This window comes from Poecilia mexicana, unplaced genomic scaffold (assembly GCF_051168715.1).
Source record: "Poecilia mexicana isolate PSO_F unplaced genomic scaffold, ASM5116871v1 scaffold_3, whole genome shotgun sequence".
NCBI classification, from domain to species: Eukaryota; Metazoa; Chordata; class Actinopteri; order Cyprinodontiformes; family Poeciliidae; genus Poecilia; species Poecilia mexicana.
This window is the reverse complement of record NW_028263372.1, coordinates 4,868,085-4,891,357: the sequence shown is the minus strand read 5'-3', so window position 1 is coordinate 4,891,357 and position 23,273 is coordinate 4,868,085. Positions and strand designations below refer to the sequence as shown.

Sequence of the window (23,273 nt, the reverse complement as noted above, 5' to 3'; positions counted from 1 at the left end):
GGAGTACCTGAAGAGAACACGAGCATACAATGGGAGGATATGCAAAATCAATGCAGAAAAACTCCAGAATCCAGGACCCTGTTTGCTGCAAAGTATTACTACTAGGAACTACCGTATGAAGATTGCCATTTTCATAACATGTTGAGATTATGATTCAAACCATTTTCTTACTTTGAGATTACATAAAAGTGAATATATGTCTTTGGAACAGACATGACAACATTGGTCAACTCAAAGAGTTGGATCATTCATTTTAACATTAAAATTCAGTTACATCCATCGTCTCCCCAGTTGTCTGAGCAGGTTTGCACGGATGGTGCTTCTAGTACTTGAAGCACTAAAAATTTGTTGGAAAAAAAAAAGACAAAAGCCAATAAAATATGAAATCAAAAAGAAAAACTGTATTCCAAAAAAACAAAATTCATATTGGTAAATTAAGCAAACTTTTAGACGTACAGTGTATCTTTGTATATCCAGTGTGTTCAATATTCTGTTAACAGCTGGCACAATCTACTACAATTTCTCTTTCAAACAGATGTGAACACACCATTCAGGCAGCTTATGAGTGCAAGAATCATTCCACATAAGGCAAGGTGTTGTGTATGGTTTCCAGAGCAAAGCAGCGGTAATGTACCACACGTCAATATGAAAATATTGCTTCATCTGACAAATAAAAACATTCTTAGTTGAATTTTTGATTGAATGTTAGACTCCACAGAAAAGTCCCTGGAGCCTGGTGTGAAATGAGCTCAGGAATCAATGTGTCCTGGTGAGCCAGACTGCAGGGCAACGTCGGCTCATTGGTTGTCCTCAGAGTCCTGATTGTAGCTCAGGTGGCTCCGCTGAACCTCCAGCTCCTCTGCGCTTACCATGGCAGGATCTATGGCAGCATACCTGGTTCCATGGAACTGACGCAAGTGAATCTGAAAAGTAGTACAAACCAAAATACCGTAATTTAAAATTTACATCACATCAAATAGATACTGTTTTGTGGACAGATTTCTGTCTGCAGGGAAGAGGACTTTGTCTAAAGTAGATTCACTCTCATCACTTTTGTGAAAAAGTCACAATATATCATAGACATGATGTGATACTCTTATAAATCTGTCTGGTCCTCTTGTAAACACAATCTGCTTTGGAATAAATTTCTTAATTACATTTCATCTTAAATGAAATATAGCCGAGGATCAGACCGCCGAGGTTCCCGCCTTCGGCCACCATCCATCCCACATTGCACCTGACCCCTTTAACCTCTCCCACAGGTGCTGAGCCCATGTGAAGGGGTACCTCATCTCCTCTTCAATGACCCCACTCTGTTTCCATTGGTGCTCCCTCACCCAGACAAAGTGCATCTTTGGGTTGACTTTGTCTGATCCCTCACCTAGAATCAGTTTGTCTTGGGTGACCCTGCCAGAGGCATGAAGCCCCTGACAACATAGTTATTAGAATCACTGGGACACTCAAAGCCCTCCATCACAGTATTGTGGGAACCCATGGTGGGTCACTGATTCTATTCATAACAGAATAAGTGGACATAATTTCTAAGCGCAGCCAAGGTGTTGGTGAGATCCGTTTTGGTGTTCTCAGGATCATGTCTCTGCTCTTTGCAGATGATATGGTCCTATTGCCTTCATCAAATCCGGATTTACATCTTTAGCTTGAGCAGTTCACAGCTAAGTGTGAAGTGGTTGCAATGAGGATCAGTGCCTCCAAATACGTGGTCGTGAGTCAGAAAAGGGTAGACTGCCTTCTGCAAGTCAGAGATGAGCTCCTGCCCCAAGTGCAAGAGTTTAAGTACCTTGGGATCTTGTTCAAGAATGAGGCAAAAATGGAGCAGCCAGGACACACTGTGGGGAAGAGAGAGCTGAGTCAAAAGGCAAAACTCAATTTACTGGTTGGTTTATGTTCCCAACCTCATCTACGGTCACATCTCTGAAGCTCTGGGTAAAGACCAAAAGAGCAAGATTGCTAATATAAGCGACCAAGGTGAATTTCTCTGTAAGGTGTCTAGGCTCTCCCTTAGAGACAGGCTGAGAAGATCAGTCATCCGTGAGGGACTCAGAGTAGAGCTGCTGCTCCTCCATGTCAAGAGGAGGCAGTTGAGGTGGCTCAGGCATCTGATTAGAATGCCTCCCTAACCTGGTGAGGTGTTCCAGACACATCCCACTGGGAGGAGACCCAGAGGAAGACCCGGGACATACTGGGGGGACTATATTTCTCAAATGGCCTGGGAACGCCTTGGGATTACCCTGGAAGAGCTGGAACAAGTGACTGGGAAGAGGGAAGTCTGGGTCTCCCTGCTCGGGCTGCTACCCAACCCCCACACAGGTGGAAGATGATGGATAGATAAAGTCACAAGATATCGGTCCTTTAAATAGAAAATTGTTCTCAGATCACAAAAAACTCATCTTTCAGATTGATCCTTGTAATAAATGACAGATTAATATTTACTAAAGATGATCAATTTTTGAAACATTAATAGAGTTTAACAGAACCTATTACTCTGTTAAATCAGCTTGTCCAGGTATGTTCCTGCCTGATCAGGGTTTAAGTCAGGAGCCCAGTTAAAGTCAAGATGAACTTTGAGGTATTTGCAGATAATTCATCCAGTAAATGACCAGAAAAGTTTGTCTGTTGGGCAGGTGATAAAAATGCTTCCCAAAGATTGAGAATACTCCCAGTAAAAAACCTTCTCTGCATCCTAAGTTACAGATCTTCCTTGGTACTCAGAACAATGAAAGCTTCCTGGAATACACGCAGGGTGTTGGTCCATTTCTGGTTGCAAAAAATAACTTTCCTCACTTCAGAGAGAATGCAAATACTGTAGATTAGTGGGTTAAACATTGTGAATCAGAACCAACCTGTATGTAAAGGTTGACCTCAGCGCTCCTGCACAGATATGGGAAGTTTCCTCCGGTTTTCAGATGTGCCCGTCTAGCATTGGGATACAGTTTATACATCTCTTCTTTGGCCTCCAGTGAGAGGGCGCTCTGATCAAACACCTAAACATCAACAACATAGCTAGGTCAGACGTGCTTGGAATACACAGGATAGAATCAGATAAAGAAGATAAAAAAAACCCAACAGAACTTACATCTATGATGGTCACAGCAACATCTTTTATTTTGTGAGGCTCAACGTAGGAGTTCTGACAGTTAAGTGTTAGCCTTGAAGCTAGCTCACTTTGGCTCAGACTCTCCAGCTGTATTAGGAAAACACAGACTGATCTGGTTAACACATAAACACAAGCATGAGGATTCAACTGTTAATGTCATTATTAAAGCTGACTGACATCCATGGTTACATACCCTATCTACCATGAAGTCGATTGCATCTGCCATCTTAGGGTCCACAGGTCCTTTAGCAAAGTTTCCCAGGACAATCTTCTTCAGCAAGAAAGCTGGCATGAGCCAGAAACTGGCAGCAACACAAAAGCAGCATGAATGAAGAGACTCTAAAATGAAACCATCATGTGAGAGTGAGTCAGTGGCACCTGTTTGCAGTCCATGTCTGGTGAAATATGGACGTGTCACTGAATGAGTTACACAGGATCAAAGAGTGCACTCTGGGAGACTTGTGAGTATACTCTGCAAACTTCTGAGCCAAGAATCCTCCCAAAGACGCCCCGAACAGGTGGACCTGAGAGTGACATGGGATCAGCGTTACACAGATGTCATACACACATCACACACATAAACCAGCCATATCAGGCCAGGTAGCTTCCAAATACATAGCCAAACACAACAAAAGGTGCGATACCACCAATAATCATGGGGATGGTGTGGCAGACCTCATGCATGACTAGTGCAAGGAACCAAAGAGAAGAAGAAGACCGAAAAATAAAGTTAATCTCCCTCCACATACCCTGATGGCTGCACAGAAAACTTCTGTCTACTGCAAAGCCTCTTCTTAAGTTTTTTCAGAGAATGTGAATTATCAAAATGTCCACCTTTATTTTCCTCTGAATGAACTCTGAACTGTCTTATGATGGCTATACTGCCTAACACAATGGCAACCTAACAACACATTAAAAGCATGAGGTTGTCTTTTACTCGACATGGTAACAGACAAGGGGACTTATTATTGTGTGTCAGGAGACATAAATGGGCCACAAGGGATCTATGAAAACAAAGTTGGACCTTGTCCAGCTGAAGGTGATCCAGAAGCTTCCGGAAGCCATCACAGAACTCCAGGAGGTCCCAGTATACCGGATACTGCAGCTAAAACAGAACAACATATGATTATAACAAATATTGGTAAGCAGCCAATATTTCTGATCACTTATCAATAAATTTGAGATTTGATACAAAAACAAATGTGAGGCATCAGGAATGGCTGAAAAGAGTCACAACAGCTTAATCTAGAACAGGAACAGGCTTTGCACTGCATTGGCTCTGTAAGAAGATATGGTAACCGCGGTGCAGGGGTCAGTTATGTAACCAGTGGGTTGCTGGTTCAAACCTCAGCTCCATCCATCTTAGCCGTTGTATCCTTGGGCAAGACACTAAAACTTTAGACTGTGAAAAGTTTACGTTTTTGTGTATTTCTACATAATGTCAGAGGTAAGATATGAGTGAAGCAGAGATGATTTATCCTCTTGTAGATGCCAGTGATTACATGAGCACTCCTGCTGTGGTGAACTCACCGAGATTACCCTGTAACCCCAGCCAGTCAGGGCCTGCACCTGCTGGAAGAACACCTCCGCAGTCCCACTGACTGGGGGAAGGAAGATGATTGGACACCTGATACTTTTTGGGCCGGCATCATACAGAGACCACACCTTGCTGTCGTCATCGTCAACAATAATCTGGAAAACATACACACACACGCACGCACGCACACAAACAAACAAACACAAACACTTGTTCTGTAACCTGATGGTTGCATTTGTCTTAAAAATGATGTACCATACATTATTACACCATATTAGAAAGAAACAATCTTTATTAAATGCCCATAAAAATAATAAAAATACCACATCATGCAATACTATTCTACCTGGTCGCTGCTGTACACACATTTCAAGACATGATGGTCCTGGCAGCTTAAAGCAGTAGTCTCAAACTCCAGTCCTGAAGGACCAGTGTACTACTGTTAGAAGTCTCTCTACTTCAGCACACCTAGCTCTGATTGGCTCATCAGCATGAAGTCAAGTTCGAGGGTGAGGAAGTTTTACCATTTAATTCCAGTGTGTAGGACGATGCACACATCTAAAAGTTGCAGGACTCTGGCCTTCGAGAACTGCAGTTTGAGATGGCTAGCTTCAGCAGGTGGTAACTAGGCCTGTCACGATAACAAATTTTGCTGAGCGATTAATTGTCTAAAAAATTATTGCGATAAACGATAATATTGTTTCAAGACCTTTTGACACTGATTTAATGGAAATGACGTAATAATGCATTCAATTTTCTGCCATAGATACATACATTTTATTTTCAAAAGAACACATAACACTGGAACTGATAAACTAAATAAACAAAACAACCAAAAACAAAAATAAAATTGACTCTCAGTCTCAATTAACAAAAAACGTACTTTAATAAAAACTAAACAACATAAAGCCAAAGTGGAAATAAATACTGCATTCAACCAAAAGAGTGCAGATTATGAAGTCTGTATACTATATTGCCCTTCAGTAATCACTAGATTTAAATGGAGAAGATGGGCACATCCGACTACCTAATGCAATAGTTCACACTACACGATTTTTTGCCCCTATTTTCCCCTTATGATAATCTTAGAATGTTGGCCGATCTAAGATTGTCGCTGGTGATTTCGTAACCGATCATCCCGTAGTGTGATGTAGATAGTCGTGGCCGCTCCGATCTAAATCAGCGGTTTTCCTCGACTGGGAGCTTAACGCTGAATGTGACAGGTAACCAATCAGGAAGCGCGGATTCTCCTCAGTGCTTTCTGAGGGGAAATAACGAGGGGAATCCCAAACAGCTGACACGGCGCAACCCAAAATCCAGCAGACATTGGAGATGATATGTGGAAACATTAATATTTATTCAACATTTCGTGCAAAGAATATAGAAATGAAGCCAAATTGTTACCGCAGCTGATAAACCCGGTAACTTTTCAGCTGTTCTTCGTTAACGTGACATAAATAGGTTATAATGATTTTCATTCAGTCAGGACTTTACGCTGACTCTAGCCACATGCATTGCAGGTAGATTCTAGTAAAGCATTGATTAATGCCTGGTTTTAAAATTAGTTAACTGGACTTGTAGCCATTATTTTGTGCCCATGTCATGTGGCTGGACACCACAAGGCACGACGAACCCGATCGAACCGTTATACCTAGGATTTCTGTCGGCTAATGGTGGTCTCTCAGGTTTTGAAAATGGGCCGACAGTGTGCGCTAGTGTGTGCGCTGGGCATTTCACTAAGGAAATAGGAAGGGAGGGTCAGTGAAGAGCACCGGAGTTGAGCCTTTTTCATTCAGAAAGAAAAAACGGCAGGAAGAGAAGATAAAGCCGATAATTAAAATGAGGTCGATAGGTTTAATTTATCGTGCGATTAATTGATTTATCCTTTATCATGACAGGCCTAGTGGTAACTGACTTTTTCTCTTGATTATTAATAAAGTTTTTCCTCTCTTCAAAAAGACTTCTTCAGTTCTGAACATATGGGAGTCCAAATAGGTTTAAAAGTTAAAGAACACTCACAATAATAAGGTTAGTGAGGTTACTGATGAGACAGTTAGGACACAGGAGTTACTGGTTTTTCCCTCTCAAAACCTGAACATTGAGCTCAATGTTCAGGTTTTGTTGAAAGTGGCCAAACCATGGCACTTTCTAAGCACAATGTACCAATGCATTTAAAAACTAACACCACCCTCAACAAGAAAGTAGTTCACCCGAAGGACAAAACACCCAAACACAAACTCAGCGGTGGGGCCCGGTCCAGTAAGTAGTGTTTAAACCTCTATGCTGGAGAAACTACACAGCAGCTATACAAAAGAACAGCCCAACACAGAAGAACCAGCACTTCACTTACATCTTAGGGACAATTTCTTGAAGACAGCAATGTGGACATTTCACACAGGAATACAGGTGGTTTGAGAGGAATGAAAGAAGTCATCTGTGTTAAATATGAAAAACCAACACTAAACATAAGAGACGGTATCAGATTTCATCTTTCTAACCTACTCTTCGTAAGGAGTAGGTACACTAATCTCACGATGCAGTATGATATGTGATATTCTCACAATATGATATGTGATATTCCTACAATACGATGTATATCACGATATTCAGCATTTGATGCAATTCGCTACATTTGTAAGATTTTCTGAGAGATTTTAGAGGGACAGAGTGATTTTGATAACATTTTGTGACTGTTGCACAGATTTGGATTGAATTAATTGAACTAATGGTGTAATAAATGTTTTTGTTATACATTTACTTGGTTTAAATGTTAATTGTGTATTTAGTTATGCATAAAAGGAACCTTTTTTGTCTTATGTACTTATATTAGATAATGTAATTTATCTATTTAATTTCATTATTTAATTGTAACTGGTTGTTTACAATTGGTTGTAATTGTACACTGGTTGTGTAACATGCCATTTTTAATGTACATGTGCAACTGGGTAAAGAATGTCATCTGTGATAGCTGTCATTTAATTCCTGTGGATTTGAAATAAAATTCAAAGTAGGATTTAATGTATCAATACTCGGGGATGAAAAATGGATACTTTCTGAGTAAAATAAATTTGATAAATATTGTAGAACCAATAAAATTAAACAACCTTAGTCAGGAGGCTGCTGTAAACCTCCCTGGGGAAGTTTACAGCAGCGTTCCTGGAACTGTGCTCAGACATGCAGTTGGTTTTGGAGAGCAAGACACTGAGGGGTTATTCTGCCCACCACTCTGGAGATCTTAGCAACAGAACCTTCACTGAAAATATCATCAAGGCTGTTCACGTAAGTATCTTGGTGTCTTGCTCGTTGACTTAAGCACAAATTGGGCTTTTCCTTTCAAAACACATTTTATTTTTCTCTTAAAATGAAGAAACAGTTTACCGCAGCAACATTTTTATCCATCTTTTTGTAAGACTATTGTATGGCAAAAATAAAGATTTTTAAAATGTGTAACTTTGACTGCTATTTTTTTTTTTTTAAAAAAGGTTTCTCAAAAAACAGTCATTTTAGGCTGCAACAATTACAAAAAACATTGTAGAATCCTGGATGTAGCAGTGGGACTGATTAAAGTCCCTCTAGAGTTTGTCAGATGTAACAGAGCATTTAGAGGCTCACCCCAGGATTAACATGAGAAGCATTTTTATTCATTGTACAAAATAAGTGATGTGCATCTAACCAACCTGGAGGTGAGGTATCCTTGATCAATGCACAGTGCACTTTTGTAAACAGATGGTTATAAACAGATCATAAAGTGTCATAGTGAGAGATTGGTGGCTTCATGAAGAATACACTCATTTATTGTCCCGATATCAACTTCAAGACAATTACTAGTCAGTGGTTCAAGTGAGCGACTTGGTTAAACTAGTTTTCCAGTGTTCTGTCAAGCCCCCCCCCGCCCCCCGAGTGCCTCTGTGTTCACAGTATAGTCATGCCAATAAACAAGTTTACAGGTTTACAGGTTCAAATGCCTCAGTCTCTTCCCTTCCCATGCTCTCTTCCAGCAACAGCGTGCCAGTCCATGTCGGTGCAATAAAACAAAAACAGGACAGTCTGATTCTCCTGTTAACAGCCTCTTGCTTCATAAGGACCATCTCTAAACAGATTCTCCTCTCTTTTCTTCATGTGTGGAGATGATATTGGGTCATGCAAAAAGAGAATGGAGACATGTTGAAAAAGAAGACTGGAACTCCCTCATTGAACTGAACTGAGAGTGTATCAAAAGAGAAAGCTTATATTCCTTTCTCCACACTTCAGCCCATAAAGTAAAGATGCTTGGATTAATGTGTTCACTCTTTCATACAGGTTTGTTTGGACACATTCTCTTGTTTGAATTTATGACATACATCAACAGGACACCTCAGATGTTTCAGATATTGTGGCCTGATGTGTACAATCTTAAAAATGACACAGGGCAGCTTTACATTTTCTTTTATAAATACGACATGTTCAAAAATTGCAGCTAGACTTTGATATTTTAACATTTCCTCACAATATTCAGAAAAAACCCTCATACCACATTGATGCTTACCTTCAGATTTTCCAGTGAAAATCATGCCTCTCTCACAGCTTAGATGCAACATGTGATAGTGAGCAGAGTGTGATCCAAAGGCCCCTCTGAGTGGAATCATGTGACCATGACTGAATGAGCTCAGTGCTGCTGGACAAACACCTTCAGTCCTCATTCAGGGCAGAAAGCAGCGAGTTTCCACCGGTGAGGCCAAATAGATTCTTTGATTAGCAAACAATCCACTCCTGATAAGCTGCTGATGCACCACAGCTCAACACAGAGTCACTGTGAGAACCTCACATCTGAGTGGAACCGCAGCGACATGGAGTGAGTGGCTGATTATTTAACACTGACAGTGGCCTGGAGTACAGTGTAAAACTACTGAATAAATGGCTGTGCTTAATCCAACAGGAGAAGGTTAGTGGACTAGTCAAAGTCCAGTCCCAGATCAGCAGGATTTACGTTGTAGCTCTTAAAAAAGGAAGGTTTTAGCAGCTGAGCTGCTCAGAGTTGGTTGGGCTCAGAGCACAATGTTTGGGAGGGTTTGACTACACGTCTGGCTTTAGATCGACATACATCAGCTGAGGAACATTTCAGTTGTTCAAGTTTATTATATCAGAATAGCAGGTGACATTCTCAAACTATGAACTTACTTTCAACTCACACTTCTACAGGGTTTCCCCTGGGGCTAGTAAAGCATGGCGGCCCGCCATGCTTTACTAGCCCCGCCGCCAGGCTAAGCGTTGCTTGTTTACGTTTCTAGGGGGAAAAAAATTAAAAAAAATTTTTTTTTTTTAAAGCTGGGCTGCAAGCGTTTCTTTTGCTCTTAGCATTTCACTAGCAGAGCAGATTTATCCTAAAGGATAGGTTTATAATAGATAGGTTTATAGTTTATGCATTTAAACCCGACAGCGTGCGGACCAATCACACCGCTGGCGCCTCTGCGCTTTGCCTCGCACGCTGCCGCTGCTTTATGTCAGCGGGATCGCCCACGCCTCCTTTCACTCAAACTGTACACAGGCTGACCTGTATGGATATTTACATCAACTTACTGTGAGGAATTATGATCCTTTGGAGAACTGTAGGTAAGAGTTTAAAACCCGCCGCGTTAGCTCTGGTGGCGCAGCTCAATGTGAACTGCAAGAATAACTTGTAGCGAATTCAGAGATGCGCGTTGTGGAGCGGCGAGAATGATTTATCTTTGTGAACGAACAATTATGCGGCGTTTACATCTCAACACGCTGCCTAGTGTGTGGCTCTGTGTCTGTCTTCCCTGTAAAGTTTATGTCTGTGGTCCCGGTTGGCCGGAGAGTTTGTGGATAACGAGCAGCGCTAACCTGATCATGCAGGTTCAGCCCGGTGAGGAGCTTTTGCGCTCTCCTCGGAGTCATGCATCACGCTGATTTTATATCATTTTATTATTATTAGTAGTATTATTTTTCCGGTTACACGATGCATCAAACCATATCAGATGCGTTGTCTACTTAGAGTTAATACTCGCGGCCGCACTGAGATGTGAGAAACTCGTCCCATAAACTCGACCAACCAGAATAGTTTCTGTGACGCTTATTAAAAACTCAACAGACACGAAATGGAAGAGCTACTAAAGCCACATTAGCAGCATTTAATTAAATCGAAAGTTACGAATGTAACTACGGTTCCATGAATCCCGGATGACCGCCAGAGGGCGGTGCTGAAAGCACTGAATGTTCCCTTCGTGCATGCGCCGTTCGAGCAATAATATCAACAGAGTCACACCTGTGACCTATCGGATGATCAATCAGAGGCTATATAGCATGACGTCATCCGATGCTCTGTTCCTACAGAATCTTCTCGCGAAATGCAAGGATTCTGAGTGACAGAGAATCTCTGGCGGTCATCCGGGATTCATAGAACCGTAGTTACATTCGTAACTTTCGTTCTATTTCATCCCTACTGACCGCCAGAGGGCGGTGCTGAAAGCACTGAATGACTAATACCAGCGATGTCCTGAGCACAAACCTCACTAAGGAGGCCCAGAGGACCCTTGTAAAAGAACCTGGTCTAGAGGATGAGAGGAGGCCACATTCACATCGTATAATCTAGTGAACGTGCTCAGAGAAGCCCATGATGCAGCAGCACATAGCTTCCAGTGGAACTCCTCTCAAGGCTGCCCAGGAAGTGGACACTCCTGGGAGAGTGTGCCTTCACGCTGACTGGCCGGGCCGGCGTCCTGCAGTGTAGGTGTGACAGATGACATCCACAATAGGAGAGACAGAGGACAGAGAACAACCTAATCTAGGGCCCCCATAACACAAGAACAGTTGGTCTGAGCATCTTATAGCAGCAGTGGCTGCAATATATGCCGCCAGTGGCCTCACTGAGCACAGCAATTCAGATCTATCACCAGCTTACCCTGACGTAGGCTGAAAACGCACCAATCCCAATGGTTGGTTACAAGGAGAATGAGAAAACACTTTAGGGACAAATGCTGGGTTTGGCCACAATATATCATCATAACCATCTGAGCTCCATCTGAGACATGATGGGCTGATAGAAGGCATGTAGTTTTCTTAGCTGAGACAATAGCCAACAAAAGGCAGTCTTGCACGACAACCACTTGAGGTCCACTTAAACCAAAGGCTCAAATGGAGGGTGCCATAAAGCACTGAGGAGCAAGGACGGGTCCCAAACACGTGCTCGCGGAACCATTGGCAGGTGCAGTCTACGAACACCACACAAAACAAAGAGAAACCAGATTATGGGTCCCCACTGTACAGCCATCAAGGTCAGCATGACTAGATGATATAGCCACTACATATATCTTAAGTGTCGAAGGAGAGCGGCCCTTATCAAGAAGAGACCGAAAAGACTCCAAAATAGTGTGTACCACACTGGCGACTGGATCATCAATACGGGCAGAACACCAAAGGGAAAACAGACGCCATCTGTTTCCATATTGTTGACGAGTTGAGGTGCCTGGCGGGACCTGAATACCCAGTCAGTTGCTATTCAAGCCTCCCAGTGGCCACACCCACAGCCGGAGGCATTGAGGATGAGGATGCCATATCCAACCCCCCAACTGAGACAGTAAATTCCTCTTGGTCGGAAGACACAATGGGACCCCGTGACCCAGATTCCACAGAAGTAGGAAGCATGGCCGTGCCAGCCAATCCTTTGGCCCTCCTTGAGGACTCTCCGAAGAGTCGGCCAAATCAGGGAAAGGGGTGGAAAGGCATATAGAGGACCCTGGGCCAAGGCGTCCTGGACCAGTGCACCTGCAGCCCCTGTAAGGGAAAACCATAGAGGACAAAGGTTGACTCCTCTGTGGCAAACAGGTCGACCTCTGCCTGATCGAAAAGGTCTCAGATCAGGCAGACTATGTTGCTGTGGAGGGACCATTCCATCTTCAGCACGTCATCACAATAATGCTCCTCCATTGTACAATTATTCTTAGGAGCATTGGACTCAGAAGTAGTTGATTTGATGAGCTCACAAGATTTGCAGTTACACCAGGTGTTTGCTAATTGCTGCTTCCACTTGTCTGGAGGAGCAAGGGGAGGAAAGGCTCTGCTGGAGATTACAGCTTCAAGGAGGAGCTTTGTGGAAATAGGCGGGGCTTTGTGAGAGGAAGAGTTTAGGCACCCCTGAATGGTTGCCACGGGAGATAAAAGGATTTTCCAAGCATACATGAAAGAATCAAAGCAATACTCTAGGTATGTTTATGATGAGGGAGTATTATAATATGATGTGAAACTAGATTTTACATAACACTTCCATTTTAATATTCAAATGCAGACATTTCCAAATGTTTTAATCAAATCATGGCAAGCCTCTGGTTTAAGCAACTTGCACGTACACTGACATATAGCAGCCTATTGCCTATATACTGATCAATTATACCTAGAGCTCTGAAATACGCATTTAGCCTGGGAGCAGTGGCGCAACTGCACATTATTCAGATGGATGCTAAAACATAAACATATTATGAAGCAGTTATGCTTCATAATACAAAAAACATGAGTGTTTAATCAACCTTCCAATGCTGTCTCCGGATAACTTGATGGATCTAAACACCAGGAGGTGGGTGTACTTACTCTCTTCAGGGGTACTGTGCTTCTGAACCAGTTGTAGTCAGGAGACACTTTGATCTCCTCCATCTGAGCTGTCACATGCAGGCGGGACTGAATCAGCTCGGAAAGCGCTCCCTCTCCTCCGAACAGCCAGCGAACAAAACCCGCTACTAGCTGCTAACGCTGCTCACAAATTCAAAGGGGTCGAGTCGCCACTTCACGCCACTGCTGCCGTCCTGCTGCGGGTGGCGGTGAGTCACGGTGCCCGGGGGTGTTCATCCATGTCACGGTTGCATGTTTTTTGTATCTTCAGGCTGGTCTTATGGTCTTATGACTCTTTTTTACCTACTTCCGCAAAGCGTCTACCGCGACTCACGCAAAAAGGTGCGTTTAGATACGACCGGAAGTCGGAAAACATAGTTTTTTTTGGCTGCATCAACCAACCACGGAATATTATCTTCCTTGTTTTGCTATTTAAAATCAAAATATTTTCGGCTGTGTTGCAGTTCTATTAAACGATTACAACTGCCACACGTATTGCAATATTTTAGAACTAACAGAACCATTACATTTACATTTATATTTCGTCTCTAGCTTCTTCTTTTTTCTTTTTTTTTTTACATAAAATGTCCAAACCGGGAGCAACCCGGTTATGTTTGAAATTCACTTCATGTATGTGGCATTAATTTATAACTGGCGCTACCTGAAGAAACTGGAAGACGTATAAGTCCACATATTTACGAAAAACACGTTTCACATTTTTTTAATTTTAAACGCTCAGATATTCTGATGTCACTGAATGCAACAAACTTTTCTAGTATTTGCATGTGGCCATCTTTGAAAGCCATCAGAAATCTAACTACGTCTGTTAAACAAAAATGAACAGTACTTCAAGACATAATAAAAGTTATTATGTCTATGCTTCAAACTTCATTTTGCCTTTTTTGTGTTAGTTTGACAGGGCTGATGTTATACCGCCCTCTATTGCTCTGGAGCGCTTCACTGTCCAACAAAAAAGGATTTTGGAAAATGTTCTGCTACACTGCAGTCCAGACGGTGGCAGTAAATGCACCAAAAGCTAGTTTGTCTGCCGCCAATCGGCAACAGAAGAAGCGGATAATCATGGCTGTATGAAGGTAGTAATGGTCAGTCAGCATGGATGGTTCATATCAGCGCGGACAGGCAGATGCTCCCCATCTTCATCATGTCTTCGAAGGAGGGATACAACAGCCCGCCTCCGAGCAGCCGAACCACACCGCTCCACCATGGATTCCTCCTACGGCTAACTTCCCCGCACCTCCTTCTGGGGGAGCAGGTTTCGGTACATCTCAGTGTCCCCTTCCTTATGGATTCGACCCATCTGTCCCTCCGCCTAATTTTGTCTGTCCTCCTCCGGGACACTTCCCGGGAATGACGCCTCCCGCCCCTGGAAACACGCTCCGTAGCCCTGCAGTCCCTACGTTTCAGGCTGCGTTCCAGCAGCTCGGCGCCGCTCCTTTCCTGGCAGACTGCGGACTCAGGCAGCGGGAGGACTATCGCGATGGAGGCCTCCCCTACCGGGGCTCATCGGGCCCCCCACAGCCTCATTCTCTGCAGCGGGAAAGCAGCTGGGAAACTGCAGCACACCCAGAGGATGAGGAGGAGCTGCTGAGGTGGCAGGACCAGCAGTGGTTAACCCGGTTCCTCCAGAGCCGAAGTAGACCTCCCGACAACCCGCAGGAGCAGCGGTCAGACCTCGGCTCTGTCCCCGTCTTCAAAGAGGCTCTCTACGGCGCAGCTCGGCTGCTCTCCCGGCTGAAGGAGCTCTGTCTCTCTCTCCAGCACAATCTTCACTCAGACAGCGACTGGTCTGAGTCCTATCAGATGGCTTTGCACATAAAGAGAGAAGTTCAGGCCAAAGTTCAGAAACTCACTGACTCCCAGAATTTAGATCTACTTAAAGTTAAAGTGGCCCGCATAGCGGAGAGGAGGGCCCGAGGCCTGAGGGCCAAGAAGGACCGGCAGGTGGAGCAGATGCTGGCAGAAGAACTCACCACTGAGAAAGAGGCCTCCATAGACAAATGGAGGATGAGACAGATACAAAAAGTAGAAGAAAAGAAGAAGGTAATACTTTATGTAGAGAAGGATGAAGATGTTTATGTAGAGAAGGATGAAGATGAGGGTTTTTCTGAATGCCTTTGGTTCTCAGGAGCAGGAGCTGAAGCTGTCTGCAGATGCCGTCCTGTGTGAGGTGAGGAGGAAGCAGGCCGATGTGAAGAGGATGCAGGACATAATGAGATCTCTGGAGAAGCTACGCCAGCTCAGGAAGGAGGCAGCGTCCAGGAAAGGTCGGGTTAATGCTGTTCTGCTGTTTATTTGGGACAGAAGTTTAAGCCATTTTTCTCAGAAATAATTCAGTTGTTGAACCGTTAAAATGTGATGGAAACTCACTAGTAGTAAGTCAGCTAGCAGATGACAGAGCCAGTTTTTAAGAGACGGCAAAATCTGAGATCTGCAGAGGGACAATCCTTCACAATCATTCCCCAGACTCTTTTTTCATGTCCCAGTTAGAAAAGAAGTGAAGTATCAGGAATTATTCATATGAAAGACAAGAGAAATATCCAAAATGGATAAAAGTGAAGTTGTTCTCAACATTCTGCTCCAAATTTATCTAAGTTTTTAATGGTTTCTACTCCCTAAAATAGAACTTTTGTCTCAGCTTACTTACCCAGATTAGTCCTCATATTTATCTGATCAAATGATCAAAAAAATAAGTCAGGTCAGCTGTAATTTTATTTGGAAACTAGATGCCATTAGGTGGAGTGATGTAATTAAATCTGTGGAGGTTTAAATCTGATTGGTTCTAAACCAATTGGTTCCATCAAACTCAGATGGTTGTAAAAAAGTACAAAAGTCTGCTTTCATTTTCCATGTCAGATCTTTAAAGATATCGTTGAATATATATGTGATAAAACTCGGACTTTCATGAACAGGTTCTGTAATATTGGAAATTTTGTTTTAGGTTTTTGCACCGTTAAACTGCAGTGAGACTGTTTTAGGCAAAATAATGCAGAACTAAGCAAATTTACATGAAAATGTTCAAGTTCACACAACCATATTTATGGCTCTATATTTATGATTGTAAAGATAGAAGCATAAATAACATTTAGACATTTTATCAGCATAACAAAAGTTGATTTGGGTGTTACCGTAGTTACTCTCCTGCAAAATAATCTCCATTTCAAAACCATCCATAAACTTTAACATAATACCACTTCTTGTCATAAATGTTTTTTGGAAACATTTTCAAAGCTGGATCTTAAATAAGAATCTTTACTTCTTCCACTGTAAACTGTTGATCTAGTAGAAGTTGGTCTTGTAGCAGGGACCAAGAATCAAACTGCAATAATAAGTTAATATTCTAACTACATTTTTATGTTGTTTTATAATGCACCCCCAGTTCCAACAGTTCTTTTTTTAAATTGATATTATTGTATTTAAAACTTCTCAGACTCATGGCCTGTTTTTGAGAAATATGGCTGAAAATAACATGCCCAAAATGAATTGAATGTATCTCAAGAACTACAGAGTTTATTTTAATTGTTTTGATATCAAAACAAAGGCACGACCCTAGTGAACATGTTACACCTCTAAAAAGCACCCTGTCTGTTACTGAGGAAAGTAAATTAATATGATACACAGCAGAAATTAAGAAAAAAAATCTATTTCCGCCTAAAAAACAGTTCAATATATTAAGATTCCTTTCAAAGCAATGCAGATGAAATCCAAAACATGTAGTAAACAACGGTACACAGTCTGACCTTTTATTGTGCCAAGTTTCATGAAAAAAAAAAGTTAATCATATGAGTTTTAGAGAGGTACTACTTGATAAAAATCTAGGTGGACCTTCCAAATTAGCCATTTTGGCACAATTTGTGCCATTTGAACTCTCAGTTTTTTTCCTGTAGGTTCTGTTTCAATCAATTATTCTTATCATATAATAAATGATTATTTATCATAGATAAGTAATTACATCTAATTGTTTTTGGAGGTTCCTTTTAAAAATCCACATTGCATTCATTCATAAAAAGAGAAAAAAATAGACAAATTGTAATAGTCTGAAAATGGAACAGATTAACTCATAATAACATTTCAAATATAATTATATAACAATGAAAATGCAAATAGCAATGAAAACTAATTTGTCAAAATGATATGATCACAGGAAAAAACTAATATATCTCACAATTACATTACAATAACAATGCACTGCGCGTAAAATCATGCAGTTCTCCATTCAAACATTCAAAATTACGCTGGGCAGTTTCTCGGGAACCCATTGGCCAATTTTGATGATTGACATGTCTTTTGAACTGTCAGAGCCAATAGAATCCGAGGGCGTTGACATTAATACGGAACCTAAAGCCATTCACTAATTACAGCGAGGAAAACGCATGTGGCGTCATAGACATAATATAAGCATAATATATATAATATATATCCTTATATTATGTCTATGTGTGGCGTACATTGACTGAGTTCGCCTCTAGATTTTGTATATGGTAGCTAGGAGACGGAAGAGGCTCTGGGCAGAGCCGAAAACAATGTGAGATGGACGCAGGGAAAATGGATTATCGAACCAAGTGGAAATATTTACTCTAATAACGATTATGACCACGAAACGGCAAAGGTAGGACTGAATTTATGTTTTTAGCTTCGTGAAATTAGCTATTTCTTTTTTCTTCTTTAGTTTTGCACGTAGCGTGGTGACTCTGGTATTGTTGGAAACGGCAGAGCTTCGGCTTTACTCTGATAAATAGTTTGTGGGCATTGGGCCTCGTCACTCTTTCATTGTTGCGTTTTTTACCGGTGTACAGTGTTACGATGGGGAAACGCGGATTTACCTGTTATGCCTCGTTACCCTCGTTAGCATCTAATTGTGTTTCTTTTCATCAAGCTGCTTAGTGTTTAAGCTGGGTGTTGTTGAGGTAGAAAATATTGTTTCTATCATTTAGAAGAGCTTTTTCCTGATACGTGGATATGCAATATCCCTATATTGATAAATGTATAGCATGTGTTTTCAACTGATCTTGTTGCGGCAAGCGCCGAGGACCCAAATTTGGGTCCTCTAGCGAAGGAGGCGTTTAAGGAAGCACTAAATTGTCTCAGTCATTAATATCATATACCATTAATTCACTTTAACAACTGAAAGTTGTGATGATTTTTACTCTTTATACTAAGTTGCTTGTTTTATATTTGAATCATCCTTTATTTACTTTTCTGTTCAGTTATATTAAATTTCCCTTTTATGCTATGAAGTATGTCTTATTATATTGTTCAGAATTTTAAAAAAGTAAAAATAAATAAATAAAAGCAGAGATGGTTTGTTCCTCCAGATCAGCAGACTCTTTTAGGCTCTGAAGCAAAAAATCAAAACATTTCCAAAAATCTTCTTTGATGATGACATTCTGGATCAAGTGGCTTAAAGGCTAACTCAGCATAACTTCTGCTGTTCTAATGAGCTGACTACAGAGCTGCAAGCACAGCCATAACTCTGTAAGCCGTGTTGTTTAAAGGGATCGGCACAGAGCTGCAGTGTGACGAGGCGTTCAGCGGTCAGCTGGAGCAGCTGAGGGGTGTGATGAAGAGGAGGACGGAGCTGTACTCGGCCGAGGAGAAGGCTCTGATGGTGATGCTGGAAGGAGAGCAGCAGGAGGAGCGGAGGAGGGAGCAGGAGAGGCAAATCAGGAAGGAGAGGCAGCGGCAGCTGGAGAGGAAGCGTAGGGTGGACTCCATGTTGTTTGGAGGTAGCAGCTTTTCCAGCCAGGCTGTTAGATTCCTCCAGGTTGGCTCTGGATCTTCATCATCCTCCTCCTGATGGCTGTGTTTGTCTTGCAGATGAGCCTCCAGCTGATAGCATCCTGGAGCCCTTCACTGACTACTACAGCCAGGCAGAGCACTCCCTGCAGGCGCTCATACACATCAGGTTGGTCTGCACCAGCATCAACACCACATTGATGCTTTATCAATGTGGTGTTGACCAGATGACAAAGCATCTGATCAACACCAGATGCTTTGTCATTCCTAAAGCCATTCTGTATGTCCAGTGTTATTATGGCTATTGGTTTTAACCTTACAAGAGTAGCAAACTGAAAAAAAAAAAGGATTTTGAAATGCGTAGTTATTTAACCGTAATACTATTTATTTAAAAGTAACATCAACTGATAAACACTACAGTAAACAAGTTATATATTTCACCAATTGTGGCAGTAGACTATAAAGTATAGCAACTATACAGATAATACAGAAAAGGTTTTCTTGGTGCGTGGTGTGTGGGCCCTAAGCAGAGTCTTGATGAGCCTTGCCTTGGGCCTGCTCTGGTCTTTAGATGTGGAACGAATTAACTGGTTGGTTTGAGTTTTTTGCTACCAAGGTGACTGAACACCATCCAGTCTTAGCGAAGCTGTTTTTTTTTGTTTTCCATTAGCAGAAATTGTGAGCTCTGTGTTGACAGAAGGTCCTGATAAGGTGTGCTGTTGTTTCAGGAGAGACTGGGACGTGTTCCTGGCGGCAGCAGATCATCCTGATGGATCCGGGGTTCCTCAGGGCTGGGTACTGCCTGACTCTCCGTCTGACCAGAACTGGGCCTCGGCCCTGCAGGCTGCTGATCCTGACGGCCTCTGACTCACATCCAGTCAGCTGGATCAGACAATGAACTCACTTTATAGCGAACCCGTCTTCTTTAAAGATGGTATTTTCATTATGTGGATTCTAATTTAATGTTGCAGTCATCCTTGAGATGGGTTTGGCTTTTTTATACACCAAAATGTGTATTTTGGACATGTAGTTTGATATTTTTGTGGAGGGGGGACATCTAGTGTAAAATGTCTGCCAATTCCATTTTCACTCAGCTGTGGAGTGGGACAGGCTGGTGGCTTTGGAGCGATATTTCAAAACAACAATGTTCATTTTCCTTTTTGCCAGCCTATGCATTTGAAAATATAGCTAAATGAAAACAATGTATTTGTCAGTTTGAGTCATGGCTAAGTGGAAGTAAACTCTAAATTTTAAGTTTTTGCAAATTAAAAATAAAACAATTGAACCCTGGTGCTCAAAGTGGCTGGATTAGAAAGAGAGATGAACGGTGTCTGGTTTTGCTGGTTTTGAACCTGGCCTGCAGACCTGACTGGGAACAAGCCATTCTCCTCAGAGGTTTACATGTCCTGTTGTATACCTTTAATTAGGTTTCAGAAATTAATGTCTTTTTCTGATAGAGGTAACATGATTATGTAAAAGTTTTAGGTTTTAATAATTTCAGAATTATGGCTGAAATCTTTTAATATGGTTCTGAAGGTTATAGGATCCCATTGATGGCAGTTATTATAGAGTGTAGCTAGTTTGTCACTATCCAAAACTTCCTCAGCGTCATCTTGAATCAACTTGGCGGTTTATATTTGGACACAGTTGGGTGTTTCAATAGGATAATGACCACCCAGATAGGTTTTGGATGGATTAAACTGCATAATATCAGGTGAATGAAAGGGCCAAGATCTCAACCCTTGTTAAAATTTGTGACTTAATAGATTCATCAGTGCCAAGAAACCTACAAACCCACCAATTCAGTAATTCACATAAGAGAAAAACGGAACAGCAAAGCATAAAGTTACCATGAAGACCAACATCCTCTTCTGTGCACGTCGTTGGACTAAAGCAGGTACCACTTTCTGCCAGAAGGGGGCATTTTATTATAAAAGTGTATTGGAACTCAGTACGTTCTACTGCCTGGCAGTGATACACTTCTGCCAGGCGATAGATGAGTTTCATCTATTTGAAGTGACTGTTAACAACAAAAATGTAAACTTGAAAGGAAATAAATGTGGTGCTCTAAGCTGAGTGTGTTTTCAAATCTTTTATAGAAGGTTTTATAGAGTTTACCATGCAGCGTAAAGTCAGGAAATTACAGAAACTTGATTCTTGTCACCTAATCACCTAAATTCTAATTAATACAATGAACTAAGCCTTATAGCGCGAGCTCTGAGAGTGCCAAAACATTAGCAGTGTGGCAAAATGTTATCAAATGTGGGACGCTGTTTGATACGCACTCTGTGTCAGCTAATAGGGTTAACTGAGGTTAATGGATTAGAGTTTCAGCTGCTTCTGACAGAACCTTCAGAGGGAGGCTTCACTCCAGCTTCACAGTGTTTCACTGAGGCACAGATAAATCACAGGTAGGTTCCCTCTTCATGCTAGTTTTGGATCATGTGTAACTGATTATTTTCAGGATTATTGTTACTATAAAATTTCTGTGTATAATCGTCTTTTACGTCTATTTTCTTTGCTTCAGAATAAAAGCTCACAAGAACTTAGAAAGTAATATTACAAAACTCCTGAGTCTCAAAGTCTTGGAATACTTTTGCTGACTGTGTTATTGGTTGACAGTGCAGAGATTGAGAAATAAGTTCTTCCATCAAATGACTGCTGAATCTGGAAAATATTGTTGGGATTTTCCTGTTAAGTTCAATGCTGAGGTGAAGTGAAACATTCTTTCATCAAAGCCTGATGTCTCCTGGAAGTCTCAAAGAACCATCAGTAGAATTACTGTAGAAAAGTACAGAAGTGTATCAGTGCCAGTCAGACATGTTAGGATGACAGTTATATTTTTATAATGACATATGAAAATATATTCCTCTAAAAGATTACTACTTCATAAAAAGGCACAAAGATTTAAGTCTCATTAAAACAAGAGCATTTCTTGTTATCACGAGATGTTGCTCTATTTGTTTCCTAGCTCTTCTTAAAAGGTTCCATAGAAAAGCACTTTGTCGTGAAAAATAGTGGTGAGGATTTATCTAGCTTTGCGTAATGCTTGCTGGAAGAACTAAAATTTCATTAAAACCTATTTCAAAAAAGGCATCAAGATAACATTATGTCTGGTGTTACAGTGTAGTGCTGTGTAAAAGTGGTTAGTATCATGTAGAATGTTTTGTACAGACCTTTGTTCTGGTTTAGCTTTACATGAGCTTCTTTATTAGCATCAGGTCACACAATAAGCTCAAGAAACATGTTTCCTCTGCTGCTTGAAGTCCTGCACCATCTGCTCTGGGTTTTATTCTCACTGCAGCACATGTCTGATTAACTTTCAGTGGACAGAAGGAGCAGAAGCTCCTTCTGTCCACTCTGCTCTGACATCACTGCACATAAATACTTACGTGCAAAATGTTTATATGGTTTCCCTCTATTCACCGATGCATTGCCACAAACTTGCATAGTATCTAACAGGAGAGCACGTGGCTTTTATTCATTGTGTAACACTCTTCACCGAACCAATAAATTAATGTATGAGTGTGAAGTCAGTCAGGGTTCCTGGGAAGGAAACAGCTACACTGTATTTTTCTTTTCCCCGGGGAGGGGGGGAGTGGTATTGCCATCTTTTAACCTGAACATTTCTGCTGAACTGAAAAATAACTTCTAAACACCTCTTTCAGGGGCTTAAATATTTGCTCAAGCTGTAAACATCTATTTCCTTGGTAAAGCAAGGTTAGAGAGGACACGTTTGTTTGGTCAGGAACAGATTGGACTCATCAGAATCCTTCCAGCTTTAAGGTTCACAACACAAGCAGAGCACAAGCTGCCTGTTTACAAAATATCTGGATATGGCCAAGCAAATCTCACATAACACAAACACACACACACGCATGCACACACACGCACGCACACACACACACACACACACACATGTTTGTTTCTCTACCTTTGCAGGAATTTTCCATTGACTTCCATTCATTTCTACAGCATAACCCTAATCCTGACACTGATCATTACCAGTACATGCATAACCCTAAGCCTAACCAAATATCATTTCACACTTTAGTCCTACCCATAACCCAAAAAACAGAATTTCTCGTCAATGTAATATGTATTAGGAAAATAGTCTCTGCAATGTATTAAATAAATAATACACAAACAAACTGTTGAAATGGTGACAAGTGTTTTGGAGATATAGGTTTTAAAACAATGCCAGTCAACTGTGTTTACAAGATGGGTGTACTCTTTACACATCCTGTGTGTGTGTGTGTGTGTGTGTGT

The 23,273-nt window shown here is 41.5% G+C and overlaps 2 protein-coding genes across 2 annotated transcripts; one reads left to right on the top strand and one right to left on the bottom strand.

The window, feature by feature from the left end:
- Positions 1-381: 381 nt before the first annotated feature.
- On the bottom strand, positions 382-13,593 carry LOC148160135 (maspardin). The gene is made up of 8 exons (XM_088004079.1): positions 13,233-13,593; positions 4,646-4,807; positions 4,140-4,220; positions 3,494-3,639; positions 3,309-3,417; positions 3,095-3,202; positions 2,862-3,002; positions 382-923 (listed from the first exon to the last, which is right to left on the bottom strand). Exons 1-8 carry the CDS (start codon positions 13,293-13,295, stop codon positions 798-800), a joined length of 936 nt encoding a protein of 311 aa, XP_087860205.1. The 5' UTR covers positions 13,296-13,593; the 3' UTR covers positions 382-797.
- Positions 13,594-13,943: 350 nt separating this feature from the next.
- LOC148160134 (programmed cell death protein 7-like) lies at positions 13,944-21,075 on the top strand. The gene is made up of 5 exons (XM_088004077.1): positions 13,944-15,311; positions 15,397-15,535; positions 18,764-18,994; positions 19,086-19,173; positions 19,733-21,075. Exons 1-5 carry the CDS (start codon positions 14,364-14,366, stop codon positions 19,869-19,871), a joined length of 1,545 nt encoding a protein of 514 aa, XP_087860203.1. The 5' UTR covers positions 13,944-14,363; the 3' UTR covers positions 19,872-21,075.
- The last annotated feature ends 2,198 nt before the right edge of the window (positions 21,076-23,273 follow it).